The 19,957-nt window shown below is 41.8% G+C and overlaps 1 protein-coding gene and 1 long non-coding RNA gene across 2 annotated transcripts; both read left to right on the plus strand.

The window, feature by feature from the left end:
• Positions 1-2,371: 2,371 nt before the first annotated feature.
• LOC135104407 (uncharacterized) lies at positions 2,372-17,955 on the plus strand. Its single transcript, XR_010270424.1, has 3 exons — positions 2,372-2,699; positions 15,903-15,994; positions 17,298-17,955. It is a non-coding gene; the product is annotated as an uncharacterized LOC135104407 (long non-coding RNA).
• Positions 7,471-9,110, plus strand: LOC135104406 (uncharacterized). Its single transcript, XM_064011805.1, has 2 exons — positions 7,471-7,620; positions 7,775-9,110. The coding sequence occupies exon 2, from the start codon at positions 7,775-7,777 to the stop codon at positions 8,627-8,629; it is 855 nt and encodes a 284-aa protein (XP_063867875.1). The 5' UTR covers positions 7,471-7,620; the 3' UTR covers positions 8,630-9,110.
• Positions 17,956-19,957: the final 2,002 nt, after the last annotated feature.

Genomic DNA, 19,957 nt, shown 5'->3' on the forward strand with positions numbered 1-19,957 from the left:
TTTTTTATTTCTCTATGTTATTGCATGTGATACGTGAAGCTTCTTTATTACTGTTCTGAGCATTTCTGTAGATTTGTTTAGTTAGTATATCCCATAGAAATACTCATTTTCTTTTTTTGTGTGGCTTTGAAGGATTAATGGTGACATATGGATATGATCTGGGTTAAAAGCTTGTACAAATAAGGTTAAATGTCTATTTTTGCACTGGTTGTTTCCCTAAGTTTCTTAAAAGTACTGTGATATAATGATTAGCAGTGGACTAATTAATTATTCTTTACAGGGTCTGTAACTCCTTACATTTAATTTATGTTAACTTTACTTACATATTTTTTCCTTTAGTTTATGAATGGGAGGAAGGTTTAATATTCATATCTTAAGAGATGCTTACTTTCTTTTCCACATTGCAAGTTTTAGTGATTAATACTCACAAATGTGTATTATTTACTTAATGACTTGTCAAAACAGGTTGTTTTTGTGTTGCTTTTTTTTTCTCATGCTAGGATGAAGTGTTACTAATGGAGTTTATTTTTTACATCTGTTTTATATATCATTACAGTTTTGAGGAGAGCTTTCTGTTAAATGTTCAAGTGAAAAGCATATTATACTATAGATGATAAAAATTATAGTGTTTATTTTTTTTTATTTATTTTTTTTTTAATGCAATGAAATGGAGGGAACATTTAATTGTATATGAATATATTGAATTTATTACCTATTCTTTCCCTAACCTTGAGACAGCAGTAGCTAGCTGCTAGTATTAAAGGTACTAATGATTCATCATCTGCCTAAGAAAGACTAACTAATTAGTCATTTAATTGACTAACCTATGATCCACTTTACTAATGTGTTTAGTAGAAGCAGTGAACAGTATGAAGGCATTAGTCAGATATATTTGAGTAAGACCATACTCAGGTTGAGTGCTCAGTTAGTCACAAATTGGCTAACATTATGTTAGTCACTGTGACTAATGCTGCTACTCGTTCTAGACCCCATGGGTTTTACTAAGAAAAGTTAGTCAGCACGACTAACTTTGGTTTTGTGTGCTCTCTTCCTTCGTTTCTCTCTCTCCCTGACCGTTTCTCCCTCTCTCTCCTCCCCCAGCCTTTTTTCTTCGTTTCTCTCTCTCTCTCTCTCTCTCTCTCTCTCTCTCTCTCTCTCTCTCTCTCTCTCTCTCTCTCTCTCTCTCTCTCTCTCTCTCTCTCTCTCTCTCTCTCTCTCTCTCTCCCCCTTCATTCCTCCCTCCCTGTCCCTCGTGCCTCCCTCTCTCTCCTCCCCCACCCTTTCTCCCTTCGTTCCTCTTTCTCCCTGTCCTTCGTTTATCTCTCTCTCTCTATCTATCCCTCTATCCTCTCTTCCTTTGTTTCTCTCCTTGTCTTTCGTGCCTCCCTCGCTTTCCTTCCCTTACCCTCTGTCCCTCCTGTCCTACCTCTCCCTGCCTCTGTCTCCTTCCCTGCACCAGCAACAGTCCACTCATGACTGACTTTCACTCGCCCACATTTCTTCATGACTCTAATCCCATAATTCCCTGGAAAATGCATGGGACTCCTTTGATGCAATTTATCTTCTCTTTTTTTTCTCTCTCTCGTTTTCAGTTTTTCTCTCTTTTTCCGTGTCTAATGCAAAAGCCCTTTTCCCATCCCCACCCCCACCCCAACCTTTTTTGTGTTCCCTTTTCAGACTGAGTAAAAGCGCTGTTACAGGCAACATTAAAAGACTGAAAAAAGAAAAAAAAAATGTGGTAAAAAGGCAAGTTTATTTCACGGATTATTTCCTTAGATTAGAAAAAAACTGTGAAAAATTCTTAACTTAATTACTACTATACTGTTTTTTTTTTATATTTTTTATTACTACTTTTTTTGGAGATGTTAATGAAAATGAAAATATTTTTTTTTAAATAAACATAAGGAGGAGAAATCCACCGTGACCAGGGAGGGAGGAAAAGCGAAAGGATAAAAAGGAAAAAGCGAAAGTAGAGAAAGAATATATTCTAAACACTTTCCTTTCTACTTTATATGCTGGTGCTGCCGCCGCTGATTTATCAATACATAGAGAGAGAGAGAGAGAGAGAGAGAGAGAGAGAGAGAGAGAGAGAGAGAGAGAGAGAGAGAGAATGAATATATAGGAAGGGAAGAAGAAGAAAAAGGGGAGAGAGAGAGAGAGAGAGAGAGAGAGAGAGAGAGAGAGAGAGAGAGAGAGAGAGATTTGATTTGATTAATTTATTACGCAAATAGAGTCAGACACCGTAAGATAGAGAAACTTAATTACAGTTGTCAGCTAAAGCAAATGGTACACTCACACATTCACCCATTCGCGCACCCCACCCACCAATCCACGCAAAAGCAACCGATGCCACGCAGGGCACAGGGTATCAGGAAAAGCCACCAAATCTAGGGTAACGTACAAGAACCTCATCGAGAAAATCAGACACCAGAATATGTCGACAGACAGCATCCAGCGGCAGACCTTGGGGTAGGAGGTGCCGAACAGTGAGGCACGCTAGACAGTAGTGCTCGGTGGTGTTAGCAAGCGGTGCTTGCCAGCCCACCAACACCCACCCTCAACAACCAGCAATACAGCAACAACTGCCAGCAAAGTGCTCGAGACAGCCCCGAGACAGTCGAGACAATAACGAACACTAAGCAGAGGGAGGATAGGAGCGTCCGCACTCAACCAGGATTGTAGTGGGACTCTACAAGTGGGTAAGTGTGTGAGTTGGTGGAGAGATGGTTGGAATTACAGCTGTGGGTAGGTGGATGTGAGTGGGTGGATATGACTGAGTGATTGAATGGATGAATGGATGTGTTTGAGTAAAGAATGGATGAGTTAGTGGGTAGGAGACGGGTGGATAGACGGGGCGTTGGGCCTATAGGTGGTGTGTGGTGGGTGATAAACAAACGGAGATCCAAGGGTATCGTGGTATGGTATTATGGTGGTGATGTGTAATGATAACAACAATGCACTCCCACTCAATTCACTGCCCTGTGTGTGTGTGTGTGTGTGTGTGTGTGTGTGCGTTTGTGTGCCTGTGGCGCCGATCAAAGACAAGTCACAAAATTGTATAACTGGTGTTTAGGCCTTTGACTGCCACTTGGTACACCTTTCCCTACCCCATTTACCGCTCACTGTGAGACATCTTTACTTTATCTACTGCCACACTTCCATTCCTCATTTTTTTCTATTACACTTTACCATTTCACTCTAAAAAAAAAGACCTGGAAATTCTTGAAGAACCCTGGAAATTGAGGGAAATATTGACTAAGAGACGTGAGGAGGGAGGAGGGAAGGACTGTGCTTTCATGGTGAGCGCCCTCAATGGGGCTAAAACCTTAAATTTACTTAAGCCTCATTTAAAGCATTTTTTGGAGTTGTTTACCTATTTTTCTGGTGAATTCTGTCTTTTCTTAACGCTTCACTTTGAAAACATTCGAAAGTTCAGTTAAATATTGCTGCACAGACAGGGAAGAAGGCAGAGAAAATGTGCATCTCGGCCCTCATATTTACGTTACGTAATTCATTTTGAAAGTCGCGAGGAGAAAAAAAGACACCTAGACTGGAATACACTACATATTCTGAATTGCCGTATACTTTAACAAATACCCAAAATATAAAAAGATTACCGAACTCAATAATAATAACGAAACTCCAGAAAACTATCCCTAACTTTTCCAAACGGGGCCACAAAAAAAAAAAAGATTATTTCGAAAAGGATAACAGCCAGACTAGATTGTTATATATTCTGAATACAAAAAAAAAAAAAATTTACTTTACAGATAAGTAAAGATAACACACACTTCTAACCATATAAAATAAATAATTTTTTTTTAAATCCGCAGGCTCATACTCATCAAATTTGATAATACGAACTGTTAGACTAGGTTTTATTGGACATTGCTACAGATATGTTTCTTATATTTTTTAAGTCTTAAATACGAAAACAATCCTAGGCGTGCTAATAAGAAAAATTAAAAATAATACAATGCCGAAAGTGTTATCTTTATCCACAACACAACAACAACAGCTACTGCAGATTTTATTGCATATTATAGCTTGTTATAGTTTTATAATAATAGATCAAATATCAAAACAATGCCAATTATATTAACAAAAAAGAAAAGGATGTCGACTTTGGGCCGAATTTTTTTTTTTTTTTTTCGCCACTCCGTACGTCTCTACCTCTTCCCTCCCTCTCACACTCTTCCTCTCTTCCCTCCTCCACCTCCTCTTCCATTACTCCTATACACCCGAATCTAAATATCACCTGGAAACACTTGTAAAACCCTGGAAATTATCCTTAATGTTGACGGAAAAACGGGAACTTCTTACCTTAGCAGCAGTGGGGCGTGGAAGGGCTTGGCGGGACTCGGCAGGACGAGACAGGGAGCCAAAGATATACTGGTGTGGTATTATGATGGTGTGGTGTGGTGGTGATAACAATGCACTCCCACCCATTTCACTGCCCTGTGTGTAAGTGCGTGTCTGTGTGTGTGTGTGAGTGTGTGTGTGTGTCTATGGCGCCGATCAGAGACGAGTCACAAAACTCTATAACTGGTATACTTGGTACACTTGGTACACTTTTCCCTAATTATCAATCAAAATGAAACATCTTTACTTGATCTATAGCCACATTTAAACTTTAAACTGGATAGAAATGGGATGATGGGTGGGTGAGTCTCGATAGCTGTCATGTGGGTTACTGGGTACTAGACGGATGGGTAGATGGGTGGGTGAGCCTGTAGGTAGTGTGCAGTGGGTAATAAAAAAATTATAATTAGTGACACACACACACACACACACACACACACACATGAAGAAAGGGAAAGAAAATATTACAGTAATCCTAACTCTTGAATGGTTCAGTAAAATTTTCAGAGAGAGAGAGAGAGAGAGAGAGAGAGAGAGAGAGAGAGAGAGAGAGAGAGAGAGAGAGAGAGAGAGAGAGAGAGAGACTCCAATATTGATGAAAGCCAGACTTGGAGGGAAAACCTGGCGAAGGAAGACCTGATGTATGCAAATGACAATCGGCTGTAGGAGGGAAGATCGCCATACCCTCCCTCCACCCTCTCTCCCTCCCGCCCTCTCTTCCCCTACTCTTTACTTCCTACCCCTCCTTACCCTTTCTCCCCCCTGGAGCTAACCCTCTAATACCTCTTCACGGCGCTTGTTGGCAGGGTGGGCAGGGGTGGGCAAGATGGGCAGATATTCACTTGTTGAGGTTAAGATAGCGTTATAAGTATTTTTTTCTTTTTCAGAGAGAGAGAGAGAGAGAGAGAGAGAGAGAGAGAGAGAGAGAGAGAGAGAGAGAGAGAGAGAGAGAGAGAACAGCTGTCACTCTGAATGAATAAAATATAGTGGGAAGAAAATCTCTAAGGTTTTCTCATAATGACTAGTTTCAAAGGTAACGTAGGTTATTATTTCTTATACTTATTTTTTTCATTGATGATGCAGAATCCTTGCTAAACTATTAATTCTGTCGTGAAAGCACCCTCGAAAACCCCGATAACTTCCTCTAAACTCTGTTAAAAAGTGTAAAATCCTTGCTGAATTAACGTTAAAATAATTTAAAACACCAATGCGAACTTAATAACTTTCACTAACGACTACTGAATGTGCAGAATCCTTGTTAAATTATTCCTCAGAATCTTGAACTCCGTTGAAAACTCCTGTAATTTTCGTTGAAGTGTTATATATGGTTACGTTGAATAACAAAGGTTAACTGTCTAATGTAACCTAACCTATCGTAACACCTTAATTCAACTTAATTTAAGTTCACCTGCCTCAAGAGTAGCAAGTGTGTCTGATTTTTCAAGCAATCCAGTTAATTTCCCTCTCTGTTTTTGTGTTTTAAGTGAACCAAGACACGAATTCAGAAGTTTAGAGAAAGAGAAAAAAATTACCAACAATATAATTAGGTCACATGAAGATGAACAATGACGGATAGTTATGAGACGTGTTAGATTACGTTAGGTTAAGTTATGATAGAATAAGAGAGATTAGGTTAGAGGTCAAGGTTGCGTTAGGTATGGCTATGTTGTATAACTTTTTCATGTAACCTAACCTATCGTAACAATCAAATTTAACCTAAGTTCACTCCTATCAAAAATAGCTAACGTGTCTGATTTCTCGTGTAATCCAGTTAATTTCCCTTCCTACTTTTATATTTCAAGTACACATGGACATGAATTAACTACTTTGAAGTGAAAAAAATATAAATAAAACACAGTGAGGAATTGGTGTGGTGGTGTGGTATCGGGGCGGCGAGGCGGCGGGGAGGCAGGCGGCGGATCGTCAGGCATAATTTCACGGTCTGGTAGCTTCGCGTCTTCCTATGATTTTTTTTTTTTTTATTATGTTGTATGAGAGTTCAGCTGACGCGAGCTTTCCGATGTCGTGTGTTGCTGAGGCAGAAATGGGGCTTTTGGTCACACACACACACACACACACACACACACACACACACACAGAGAGAGAGAGAGAGAGAGAGAGAGAGAGAGAGAGAGAGAGAGAGAGAGAGAGAGAGAGAGAGAGAGAAAGTTTGTTTTTGATAAATTTATTACGCCTCATTACGGCGTCATTCCAAAACAAAAAGTAACCATGATACTAAACATATTCTAAGAGGTGGACAACAGAATACACAGCAGTCAGCAGTACATTAGGGACAAAAAAATAAATATATAACTAGATAAAAGAAACTGTGCCGCGTAGGGCAGTCCATTAACAGCCACCAAGACTTGGGTACCGGAAGAGGACTTCATCTAAGTTGTCTCTGTTCAGGAGATGATGACACACCTGTACGAGCGTCAGTCCCTGAGGCAGCACGTATCTGACTTCAAGCAGTGCAGGCAGAAATGCTCCAGTGTGTTGTTGGGGGAGTCACAATGAAGGCAAGAAGAGATATGATGCACGTCTTCCAACCCAGGGATTTGCCACACTGGTCTGTAGCTTAAACGTAGCTTGGCAGCCATCGCATTATGTCTCCTGACCCGATGACTCCGCCTACGGTACTTGTGACGGTGGTGGCGAAATGCATCGTGGTGCTGTATGAAGACGCTGTTGGGCCTCTGATGGTCCCTGTGATGACTAGTGAGGGGGAAAGCGTTAGCTCGAACCTTGGACAAGTAACAAGAAAGTGAAGGCGAGGGACCGACGCCACGAGGAGGCAGGCTGTAGCCGGCTTTAGCCAAGCAGTCTATTATGTCACTGTGTGTGATGCCTGTATGAGAGGGAATCCATAGAATTTTTTTTTTTACTAATGCCCGTTGGCGGACCTGGGCCAAAAACGACAGAATTCTTTGTACTAAAATATTATCACTAGGTTTACTGGAGGAAAGAGCCTGGAGGGCAGTCACAGATTACCAAAACACACACACACACACACACACACACACATAATGGAAAGATGGAAATACCTGTTCTGCATGTTGAATTAATTTACTTTATTCCTTCGAGGCGGTTTATTCATTCAAAATTACCCATTCCGGAATTCAAATAGCCGAACGAAGCAGATTCATTTGTGTGGAATCGAGGTGGTGCGGCACGAGGCAGCCACAGTCAGTTGTCTTCCTCGCTTGGAGAAGGCAGGATACAGCAGCGGCACCAGTATAAGTGGTCATCTTCCTTAATGTAAGTGTCAAGGAGTCTAGTGTTGTGGTGTATAGTATTATAAAGACGTAGTGATTACGTAGGAATCCTGTCCTGATGTATTAGTACTTTCATTCTTGAATGTGTTGGAAGCCTAGTCGTAAAGATTTGTTGATGTTTGTAATCGTCTTTTCAGATGGAGTGTGTGGTTTGCCAGGATGACTTCAATGCGGATTCGAAAGTGCCTCGCGTACTGTCGTGTGGGCACACGGCTTGTGCTCAATGCGTGAAGCTGATGCTGATCCACTCAACAGGAGGCACCCTTGTTTGTGTTGTGTGCAAACTGCCTCACTACGCTCTAGTCGTGAGTCCTTTGCAAGTCCCATACAACTTCGCACTACTTGATATAATGTTTGCCCACGTTAGGGGAAGCACCGCCATGCAAGGAAGAGGTGCTGGTGTTATGGTGGTGCCTGGCACTCGTGGAGGCCTGCAGGGTTTCGGTTCCGTTGTTCCTGGCCATGGACCAGCCCTCCCTGGGGGTGCTCCTCCTCCTCTCGTGGCTCCCCATGGGCGGGGGGGTGTAGTTACGGAGTGGCCTGTCGGACGGGCGAGGGGAGGAGGACCCCATGGGCGTGGTCCCCCCCTGCCTCCTAGGGGCCCGCTACTTCCAACTCCACTGACACCCCTTGAACAAATACGGGCAGCTGCAGAAGATTCCCCTCCTCCACTCTCTTCATCCACTTCATCTTCTGATTATTATGACGATGAAGACGAGGACGTAACGCTGTGTCCCAACAGGCACCGTCAGCTGAATGCCCCCACGGCTATTGGTAACAAGTTCACGGTGACGCTCCAGCAGTCCCCCGGCATGGTGTGGTATGGTGGACAACTCATGGACGGTAACAAGATGACCTTTGCTTTCAACGACCCGAACCAAGGGAGTGCAAGCACGCCAAGTCAGGGCTCGGGCGCCGAACCTTTTGAAGATCCAGATGAAGACGCCATCTTTGATTACGTGCCTATCTTGGGGCCGAAAACGTACCGCTAGTCGTCTGTGGACGCTGGTCTGAGGTGGCAGCAAGAACACGAGACTGCATGCAACACAACACAAGGACCGCTGCTGATTTTTATCATACTTTTGGTTTTAAGACTTTGTAGAAGTTTTGTAGAAGTTTTAAGGCAATTTCTATCATTGCTAACTATCATTGCTCTACTTAGCCATTACAGCTAGTATTGAGCTGTTCTGTGTTGACTATGTTGACTATCGACTACCATAGCAACGATCATAATGACTGTTGACTATCGACTACCATAGCAACAATCATAATGACTATCATAGTGCATTTTACCGTTTTAAAGTTATCTTTGTAGTGTGGTGTTGCCATTTGTAGTGTGGTGTTGCCAGACTTGCTAAAGCATATTTAGATTTGCTAAAGCATGTATTTCAATGAATGGCTTGTTAATGTACGTGTGATATACATGTGTGTGACATACATGTGACTGAGTTGCCCAGTAAAAGTACGATTTTATCCTATTTGTGTTGTCCTAGAAGTCTCCTCCGAATAGTCGTAAGACTTCGTTGAGTCTAGATCTGTTATTACATAAAGCCATACATGGGGTGCTTGGATGAAAACTACGGATACATCCTGCGCAATCGGTAGGAGGTTACCATTTTATGATTGATATTGATAGGTCTTGCGGAATGATAGAGATGCTGCGGAAGCATGTACTTATCGTAAAGTGCACGATAATGCAGTTCTTGACTAACCACAACCTGCACTGCCACATGTTGCACGGTATACCACATCGTAGTATAGAGCCTATCGGTGCTGTGAATAAATCTGGTTTAAGTTCCTACGGTGAATGAATATACAAGAACTTAATTCCATTAATAACTTAAATTACTAAATGGTTATGACTGCTCCCTAGGACTGAACCAAAGGAGCTAGACTCGTGTTTCCTTGGGCTGGACACGACGCATTGCGCCATTGAAACCTGCAGCATGGACTAGTAAAGGACCTTACGTATTATCGCATACCTTGGCCGGTTGTTTGAGGCCGGGCGAATGTTTTCGTCTTACTGATGCGGATTGGTTTTACCATGTAGTACATATGAACTTTGAAATTGTGTTAGCTGTCCACATTAATTAAATTGCTAAGAACTCTATTGCTGAGAACGTCAGTTGTAGATACATTATTGTTTATAGAATATTATAATACCACTACCACCAGTACTATTACAACTACTTTCAACAACTACTACTAATATTTCCACTCCTGTCGGTAAAATATATCACCTCCGTTATTCATATTATTCGTGTTCACACTCCTGACAGCGGGAGTAGTAAATGCGTTCATTGTTACACGTGTGAACTGAAATTCTGAGGAAGTGAGCGTAGAAGCGAACGGGTTATTAATGCTGCTGCTGGCTGTCAGGAGAGCAGCGCGCGGTGAAGCCTGGTGATATTGCTGGTGACATGAGAGGACGCCACGTTTCACCACCTTGCTATGCATTGAAAGCGAAGTCAGTTGTCTTGACATGTTTATACATTTAGATACTTATTTTACTTTTTCTTTTTTTGCTATTGTGATTTGTTCATTTATGCATTTACATGCATTTATTTATTTATTTTTTTTATGATTCTCATTATTTATATGTATTTTTTGTACGACTCCTATTTCTTGTATAGCAGAGGTTTGCTTTTTATTTATTTAATTGCTTTTTTATTTTTATTTTATTTATTTTTTTTTCGCGGTGCATATGACTCGAAGACTTCCAATGCCAGATCCCAGTAATGATGACGCGAAAAACCAACCTACTCGTTTGAAGCCACATCTCCGAATGTTACCACCAAGAAACCGGTTTGGCTTCTTTTGGTTACCGCAACCACCACCACCACCACCGCCACTACTACTACTACTACTACTACTACTGCTACTACTATCACCACCCCCGCAACCACAACAACAACAACAACAACAACTACTACTACTACTACTACTACTACTACTACTACTACTACTACTACCACCGCAGTCAGCATGGTGGGGGGAAAAGAATACAGCATTAAAGTTGCCCCGCAAACAGAAACCTTTAAATGTCATTCCTGGAGTCATTATGCCTTAGTGACGAGAGCAAACACAAAGCCAATTAACACTTACTGCCTGGGGTCCCTGTCTCACCCCCCCCTTCCCCCGGTTGCCGCTCCCTACTGCACTCTTGCCTCAATCAGCCCCCTCCTCCCACTCCTCCCAGTCCCCACCTTGCTGCACTGATGCGCCAAAATCTCCCGTTTTCTCCTCAGAATTCTTCTCCCTGCAGCTTCTCAGCCATCTAGCGAAAGGAAGGAGATAGGACGTCCATTTCTTTCTTAAGATTTGTCTCCTGTACTTTGGAAACTCCGTGCATTTCCGTGTTCGTGCGATTTCAAATGTATCATATCAAGATCTTAAGCTTTAGATATTTATATCTTGAGTCATTCTGTGTGAGGTCAAACTAAGTAATAGTCTCAGATCATGCGATGACCACTTAACTTTTTGAATCGTGTGCCTGGCAATGTCGTAGTTCCTCGCGTCTGTCCTGCGAGACAGTGTCCGAAGTTCCGAATGAAAAGACGAACACGGCCAGTGATTGTTATTCCGTGGTGCTCGCTTCTGACATCATTAGCGCTCCTCTCCTCTCCCCTTTGTTAACTGATAAGTGTTTGTCCGACGAACAGTGTTCGACCTTGTGGACTAGTGATGTATCGGATATCAGCCTCCGCATCCGCATCCGTGGAGCATCCGCACCGAAAATACTATCCGCATTACTATTTGCATCCATGTTTTAGAACTACAAAAGATCCGCATCAATATCCGCAACCACATTTTCAGATAACAAAAGTTCCACCTCTACGCCGAAGAAATACGGAGGATGTGGATCTTTATATATATATATATATATATATATATATATATATATATATATATATATATATATATATATATATATATATATATATATATATATATATATATTTCAAGAACATAGAAGCAAATGTAATTGGGGAAGGGGAGTACAAGGGACATTGAGATGGAGGGAGTATAGGCGGGAAGGAGGTGGATGGTGGAAGAGCAATAAAGGAGTAGGGGACAGGAAAAGGGAATACTTATTCCCCACAACTTCCTCTCTCCCTCTAATTTTTAACTGCCTCCTCGCCTTTCCTGCTTTTATTTATTCTCTCGACTTTATCCCCGTACTCCCATCTTCCTCTTTCACTATTTCACCATTTCTTTTCTTGCCCTATGTAGCTACTCTCCTATCCCCATCACGAACTCCATTCTTTTACCTTCTTCCCTCAACTCTACAATACTGTATGTTTATTTGCTTTCCCTTCTTCCTTCGTCTTGCCTCAAAAATCTCTTCCTGTCACCCTCCCTCCCCTTACCTAACAAGGGAATGATACCTCGCTCTCTTCCCATCACTTATATAATAGCATTCACTCTCCATCTTTCCTCACTCTATCTCACTCTCGTATAATCCCATTCTCATTCTCAGTCTCATTGTATTTAGTAATCTTCAAGATCGTTCCTACCACTTTATCTTTCGCTAATTTTTACACACGCCACCGTTCTCTCTCTCTCTCTCTCTCTCTGGAGCTTCGTGTCGCACTCTGTAATACTGTGACCAAGGCCAATAGAGTCTATTCTATTGGCCTTGACTGTGACGTGCAAAAACCGCGGATATGGAAGTAAAAGAAATCCGCAGCAGTACTGATTGTTTAATATCCGCATTTTTCGTTTACGACCGCATTTTATGTAAAGCACATATAGGGCTCTGCCTCAGCATCCACAAGGCCTAAAATGTAATATCCGGTACATCACTAGTGTGGACGCATCCTTAAGCTTCCATGGTTGTGCCTGACTGCAAAACGCAAGTGCAAGCCGTAGGTGTATCAGATTAAATAACATAAACGTCGTGTGTACTTTTCTTTGTCTCAGGCATTTTACTGTAAATGAAAAGTAAACTCATTCTCTGGCTTCCATCCATCCTCTGTGAGTGTTGTTGCCTTATCACGCATTTCCAGGAAGAAGAATGCATCAACTGACTTGACACAAGGACAGTTTCACAACAAAGCTTCATAAAGATCTACAGTTCTGTTGCGTTTAAGTGGTGTGGAGTGTGCACACTTGATTTACAATGGTATGATGTCTGTGTATGTTATTAGTATGTACGCATGCTGGATAAAATGAATGTTGTTAGACTTAGTTTTAAATGTGATCTGCCGCGGTTTGTGTTGCCAGCCGCACCAAACCGCGCCGTATGTAATGTTAGGTAAGTACTTCTAATATAGTCAATCAATTTGTCAACAGCTTTAACGACCTCACAGGAATGTTACCTGGGCTTCTGGTCACTTACTGTTACGAGTCCAAGAGCCTTTCCCTCACCCGCAATGAAGTCGTCTTCGAAAACAAATCAGAAAGTTATATTGAAACTGTGGTTCGTTGGTTTGATCGCATCTTGAGTATTGCGTGCAGTTCCAGCTTCCATAAAAAAGAGGAAAAAATATTGAGGGCTTAGGAAGAGTAGATCGTAAAAGAACTAAAATGACATGTTGGCTTGTGAAGAAAGGGTTAATGAACTATATTTATTCCTTCTTTTGAAAGGAAGGATGCGATGCGATCTAATATATAGATATGTAAATCGCGAAGATATATAGATGTCATAACATTAATATGATTGATTATTTTATAGTTGATCGATCGAATATAACAAAACACAACAGCCTCAAGATCTTCAGACCACCACCACCACCACCTCCTCCTCCTGCACTCTCTCTCTCTCTCTCTCTCTCTCTCTCTCTCTCTCTCTCTCTCTCTCTCTCTCTCTCTCTCTCTCTCTCTCTCTCTCTCCTTCTTCTTCTTCTTCTTCTTCTTCTTCTTCTTCTTCTTCTTCTTCTTCTTCTTCTTCTTCTTCTTCTTCTTCTTCTTCTTCTTCTTCCTCCTTATTTTAGTATTCGTCCGCCTCATTAACTTGCATCTACTTCTTATTCTTCTTTCTCTTCTTTTCCTGTTCTCCTCTTCCTCCTCCTCCTCCTCCTCCTCCTCCTCCTCCTCCTCCTCCTCCTCCTCCTCCTTCTCCTCCTCCTGGAAGTATTAAATGTGTCCAAAAATTACCCACACTTCTATACCAGTTTCTCATTTATCTTCCAATACTTCCTCCTCCTCCTCCTTCTCCACCACCACCACCACCACCACCACCACCACCTTACTATTTGATACATTAACCGTCTAGTAGAATCGCTTCTCTAAACTACTAAGCAAAAGAACATCCTATGAAAAACTACCTTACGACGCCCCCTCTGCATCTCCATCTGTCCGCCCGTAATGGTGGTGGTGGTGATGGTGGTGGAGATGGTGGTGGTGTGGTGGTAGTGGAGGTAGTGGTGGTGGTAGCGGTGGTTGCATGATAAAGTTGCATGGATTGGTATGCAAAATGCAGAACGATACGTTAAAATATATTAAGGTTTTATTACTGAACCTCGAAACTGCGTGAATTCCTCCCTCCCTCTCTCTCTCTCTCTCTCTCTCTCTCTCTCTCTCTCTCTCTCTCTCTCTCTCTCTCTCTCTCTCTCTCTCTCTCTCTCTCTTCCTAAGGTGGTGGTGGTGTGGTGGTGGCGGTGGTTGCATGATAAAGTTGCATGGATTGGTATGCAAAATGCAGAACGATACATTAAAATATATTAAGTTTTTATTACTGAACCTCGAAACCGCGTGCTTTCTCCTCTCTCTCTCTCTCTCTCTCTCTCTCTCTCTCTCTCTCTCTCTCTCTCTCTCTCTCTCTCTCTCTCTCTCTCTCCGTGTGGAGAGTTAATGAATTGTGACAGAGAACCCAAAATATTTTTTTTTCGCTTTAAATGGTTGCTTTTTACGAAAATATTTACTTACTTTTCTTTAAGGCTGCTCCTCAACACTCTAAGACAAGCGTGCAAGCTAGTGTGTGTGTGTGTGTGTGTTATGTGTTTGTGTGCGAGAGAGAGAGAGAGAGAGAGAGAGAGAGAGAGAGAGAGAGAGAGAGAGAGAGAGAGAGAGAGAGAGAGAGCGTACTAGGAGGTGATTACGTCAAGAAAAGTTCCTCTCAATCTAAATTGCTCCTGACTCACTACGTGCCTTCCATCGGTCACACTGTCCCTGCCCCTCCTCCTCCTCCTCTTACTACTCTTCCCTAACACCCCATCAGCGCTCTCTCACCGTCTCTCCCCTCGTTCCTTAGCCCCCACCACCTACTTACCGCCTCCTCGCCATCCCTTCTCACGCCTCTTAGCTCGCGCCCGTAACACCTCTGGAGCAGTAAGCGTAAAAGCCCCTCTGAGCCCCACAGTGTCCAGCCCCTCCAATAATGGACACCTGGACCTCCATATCAGCGAGTGAGTTAGAGACTGCATGGGTCTTCCGCTGGAAAACGTTCTGGATATCGACTTATGTTTTGTTCCGTCACTTTGTCCCGTTATAGTGAGTGTGGATGGTGGTGTTTAAGATTGTGAGGTAACGTTTGGGGTTGTGATTGGTGACAGGTAGTTCGTATTGGTCAAGGAAGTGGTGATAGGAAGGAATAGGGTGCTGGAAGGCTGGGTTATAGGAGGATAACACTTGGTGGTGGTGTTTAAGGTTGTAAGGTAACGTTTGGATTCGTGATTGGCGACAGGTAGTGATTGTTGGTCAAGGAAGCGGTGACAGGACGGAATAAGGTGCTGGAAGACAAGGCAATGGAAAGATAACACTTGTTCGGAGGTTGATATTCGCATGGAAACAGTGCAATGGATAGGTTGGTAATGTGGAACAGACAGTGAAACATGAAAGCGGAGAAAGCGAGGGTAAGTAGAGATTGAAAGACAGAACTTGAGGGAAAAACAGGAAAATCATAAATGGATAGACAGGTAATGAAAGCAGAGAGCGCAAGAGAATATACATACAGGCAGAATACATGCGGAAGAGAGCACACAAATAAGCAAACAGCAATATGGAGATCAGAAAGGGAAACAGGAAAACAAAGAAAACAAGGTGACACAGACAGACAGGCAGAACACATGCAGGAAGAACAAAATAAATAACAAATAGGCAACGCAGACTGGGAAAGGGACAACTCATGTAACAGCGCATTCACCCACAGACTACACACGAGCTTCTGTCTTCCTTCATTATATATCAAACAACTGTTGCGCTGCATGTTACGAAACATTTCATGAGCACCTGTTTTATGACCATTACTCCTTTTGATAACTTAAGACACGCCACTCCAGTTCATCCACTTCAGTATTTTTATGTCCCTCTTTTCCTCCACAGGCTGATCAGCGGCGTTGTCACCAAGCTGCGCCTTCCACACGACGCACCACATCGAATACATTCACCCAAGAGGAAAAGATGTTAGAAAAAATGTAAGTCGTACAAACAATTATATTATTTGTTAATTGATTCATTCGTCGGTTGTCTGATTTCATTATTACCTGTTATGAGAAGCACCTAGTGTTTACTCATACGTGCGAGTTAAAATGCATTGTATCTTATTTCTTTGTTTTCTCCTTCCCGTCTTTCTTTCTCTCCTTCTTTCTCTCTGTCTTCTATTTGTCATTCCCTCTAAGGTGACTGCGGATGGCCGTAAAGTCATAATCATCAAACATTGTTTCACCCGCTTGTCAATTGGATGCTTCAAATGTCATTATTGCGTGCGATGAATGATTAATTAATGTTGTTTGCAAGTGTTTTCTTTCCTCTCCTCTTTCCCTTCATCCTCTTATCTTGAGCTGTGTAGATTACATTCTTGGCACACGGTACATAGTAACGTAAATTTAACCCTAGCGTCACGAATCCTCGGAATAGTAAGGTGTGTGGAGTCGTGCTTCGGTCCGCAAAGAAATCCTACGAGACTTATCGTAAACTTCTGTCGTTTTTCATCTAACCCTTTCACTGCGACATGCAACACTTTCCAACACTAAAACCAGTGAAACCTTTGTAACACTCGACAAGAAGGATAAAAAAAGAGTAAATAAATAAATAAATAAATAAATAAAAGAAGAGATTCAGCAATTTCTAGCCAATATAACGCTTAAAGGTGGCTATAGAGTAAGAGGAAATACCTAAGTGGTTAGTAATAAGGGGAAAACATGCCAAACATTAGGAAAAGTGCTAAAGGAACAATGGAGGAATCACACACACACACACACACACACACACACACACACACGAATAAGTACTAAAAGGGAAAAAGTATGTATATCAATAATGCAACGTGTTTTGTTTGTGTCCGTTTGCGCCATTCGTCGAAATATTGAACGCAAGTGGAGTGTTTATATGCAATGTCAGCCATGAGTTGCGTGTAATGTCCGGTTTATAAAAGCCTAAACCATTTGCAGTGTTGTTTGTGCTTTTGTGTCGGTGTTTTATTGGCTGTTGGGCGTTTGATGAATGCCTGGCAGAGTTAGTCAACTGGGGCTTGTTTCACGGTGCTAAAAAGGCTTAAAAGTGCCTTTCTACTTTTCTATTTATTTTTACGTTCGTACATTTGTTTCTCTGTTGCTTTCGTCACACACACACACACACACACACACACACACACACACACACCTGTCTTTATGTATCTGCAAACCTTATTAAATATATAGTTGGTCACGATGTCTAATTCATAGGCCGTGCTCCTCCTTATACAGAACTAGTGCTTACCACCAACCTCTTGTCTTACAGATTGGCAACACTGGTAACAGGAGGAGGGAGAGGCTAACGTGTGTATGTGTGTGTTTTCTGGGCCATTAAATGTTATCTGATAACTCTAGTGGCTGCTAAAGAAGGCTTACTGAAGGAATGGGTGTCGTGACGAAGTAATGATACTGGCGGGTTTGCGTCGCCGTGTGTCGCCGTGAGTGAGTAGCATGTGGCGGGACCAGCAAGGAGCGGCTGGCAGGTGTCCAACGAGCGATAAAGTAAGTTGTTTGTCTTCCGTATCAGCAGTTGCGAATCACTACTGCTGCACTTTGTTGTTGACCAGCGCTAAAAGTCGAGAGTGAAGGGCGGAAAAAAGTGTCGAGTTACCACTTACTGGAGCATGAATACCAAGGCAGAGTGGTGGTTCACTGATTCCAGGAGTGCACGACGTAACAATGCTGCATCACACGTTACACTTGGAGGTTATCGTTCACCATTTTTTTACTTGGGACGGAAGGAAAATGTGTGAGGATGTGTCTGGAAAGTTGTGGATGAGGGTGATAAGTGAAAATAGGAGAACGTGTTTTATAGTTTGATGACTTCTTGCAGCTTCTCTTGTTGTCTTACGTTACGAGCAAGTACTAAAAGGAAGAAAAAAATGTATGTATATCAATAATGCAACGTGTTTTGTTTGTGTCTGTTTGTGTGTTTGTTTGGCCTCTTGCAGCATCCCTTGTTCTCTTACGTTCTTGTGTCCAAAGATAGATTTTTTAGACATTGTACAACATAAGGTTTGTCATAGCAATTATTGGTACATCGTTATATGCTTGTGTTGTTTTCATTGCATTAGTGAAAAAAACAACAGTGTCTCTCTAAATCATGGCGACATCCCAACGAAGAGGCAAGGCACAATCAGTAATAAAAGAACATAGTCTCTCTCTTTATTATGGCGACTTCACAGCGGAGAGGCAAGGCGCAGGCCGCTTAACCCACGCACACAACCAGTCCCCAGCAATGAATTGAAATCCGTCGTATTATAATGGAAACGTGTATTTCATTGTATCTACAAATACATTACATGAATCAGCTGAGAGCCATCTTTTTACATCTGGGAAACAGAATGATATATTATCACATACATAATTTAATAGACACGTGCTCAGTACAAGGTCGTTTTTCAAGAAGTGAATATTAACACAAATCATCAGTTATTATTCCAGTAACAAGTTAATATTAAAGTAAAGATAAATGAGAGGCTTGTTCATCAAATCTGGTGAATAATGAAAATTGTTCGTTCACGTTGTTGACCGGTGTGTGTGTGTGTGTGTGTGTGTTTAAGGGATCAGTGAAAATGTTTGTAACAATAAATTGGAGAGAGAGAGAGAGAGAGAGAGAGAGAGAGAGAGAGAGAGAGAGAGAGAGAGAGAGAGAGAGAGAGAGAGAGAGATGGGGGGGAAGTAAACAGCACGATATCTATTGACGGGCGAGGAGGGTGTGTGTGTGTGTGTGTAAGACTCAGATAACTCAGAGGCTCGACAAACATAGTATTAGGTTTGGTCTTGGTCTCTCTCTCTTGGTCTTGGTCTCGGTCTTGGTCTTGGTTTGAGCTTCTGCAGCACATTCACCTAACCTTACTGTTTTGTTCAAGAAGCGAAGGGATGAGTCGTGATCTCTAGTGTGGCGTCTTGCTATCAAAATCTTGGTCTTATGTATGGTCTAAGCCAAGTTGTAATGGTCCTGTTTTAAAGCGTAAGAACTTAAAGTAGCCTCACGTTTGGCCACTTTTTAGAACACTGGCGTATTCTCGAGAACGTGTAATGATTATCTGAGTGTATGTTTTATTGTCGTACTTGTAATACTACTTTTGTGCTCTTACTGACGCTGCGTGAAAATATGCGTAAGGTAAGACTAAACGTGTATAATCTGACGAGGGTTCTTGGTTGTCCGCCTCCCTACCACCACCAAACGTATCCTAACCTGATATAACCGAACATAACTTAAATCTAACATAATATAACATAACCTTACATAACCTAACCTGGACTGCCATCATCTAACTTAACCTACCATAACATAACCTCTCCACCACACCATAACTTCACGTACGACAGGAAGAAGAGGGATTGGAATAGTTAGGAGAAAATATCACAACTCCCCCAATTTCTAGGTCAGCACCCTAATGATAATCATCTTACGAGGGCAGAAATTAATCAGCTTTGTTGGGGCACGTTTTTTTTCTTTGCGATGGTCGAGATGCCATTTAAGGAAGAGTCTCCCCACGTTGAAGAAAAGAAAAGAAAAAAGGTGGAAAGGAAGACGGCAATGACTCTCGTTATCTTACCGTTACAGACGTTAGATAATTACTGGGAAACGCTAACAGAGGAAGTTTATTTTGCTTTATTATTATTTTTTTTTTTTTTTTGTCATGTGGCTTACAGTTATGATGGAGTAATTTTTGGGGGATATTTTATTTTATGGACCCGAGGAATGAAATGCATGGTCTTATTATTACTGTATTTTAGTTTATTTTACTACTTTTCGTCTTATAGTTTGCATTTGTAGTGGAGTGTTATTGAGGCTTGTCTTTTTCTTTTTTTATGAATTGTAGGAATAGTATATTTGGTCTTAAGCATCATATATGTTATTTGTTTTTAGAGAGAGAGAGAGAGAGAGAGAGAGAGAGAGAGAGAGAGAGAGAGAGA

This window comes from Scylla paramamosain, chromosome 10 (assembly GCF_035594125.1).
Source record: "Scylla paramamosain isolate STU-SP2022 chromosome 10, ASM3559412v1, whole genome shotgun sequence".
NCBI lineage: Eukaryota > Metazoa > Arthropoda > Malacostraca > Decapoda > Portunidae > Scylla > Scylla paramamosain.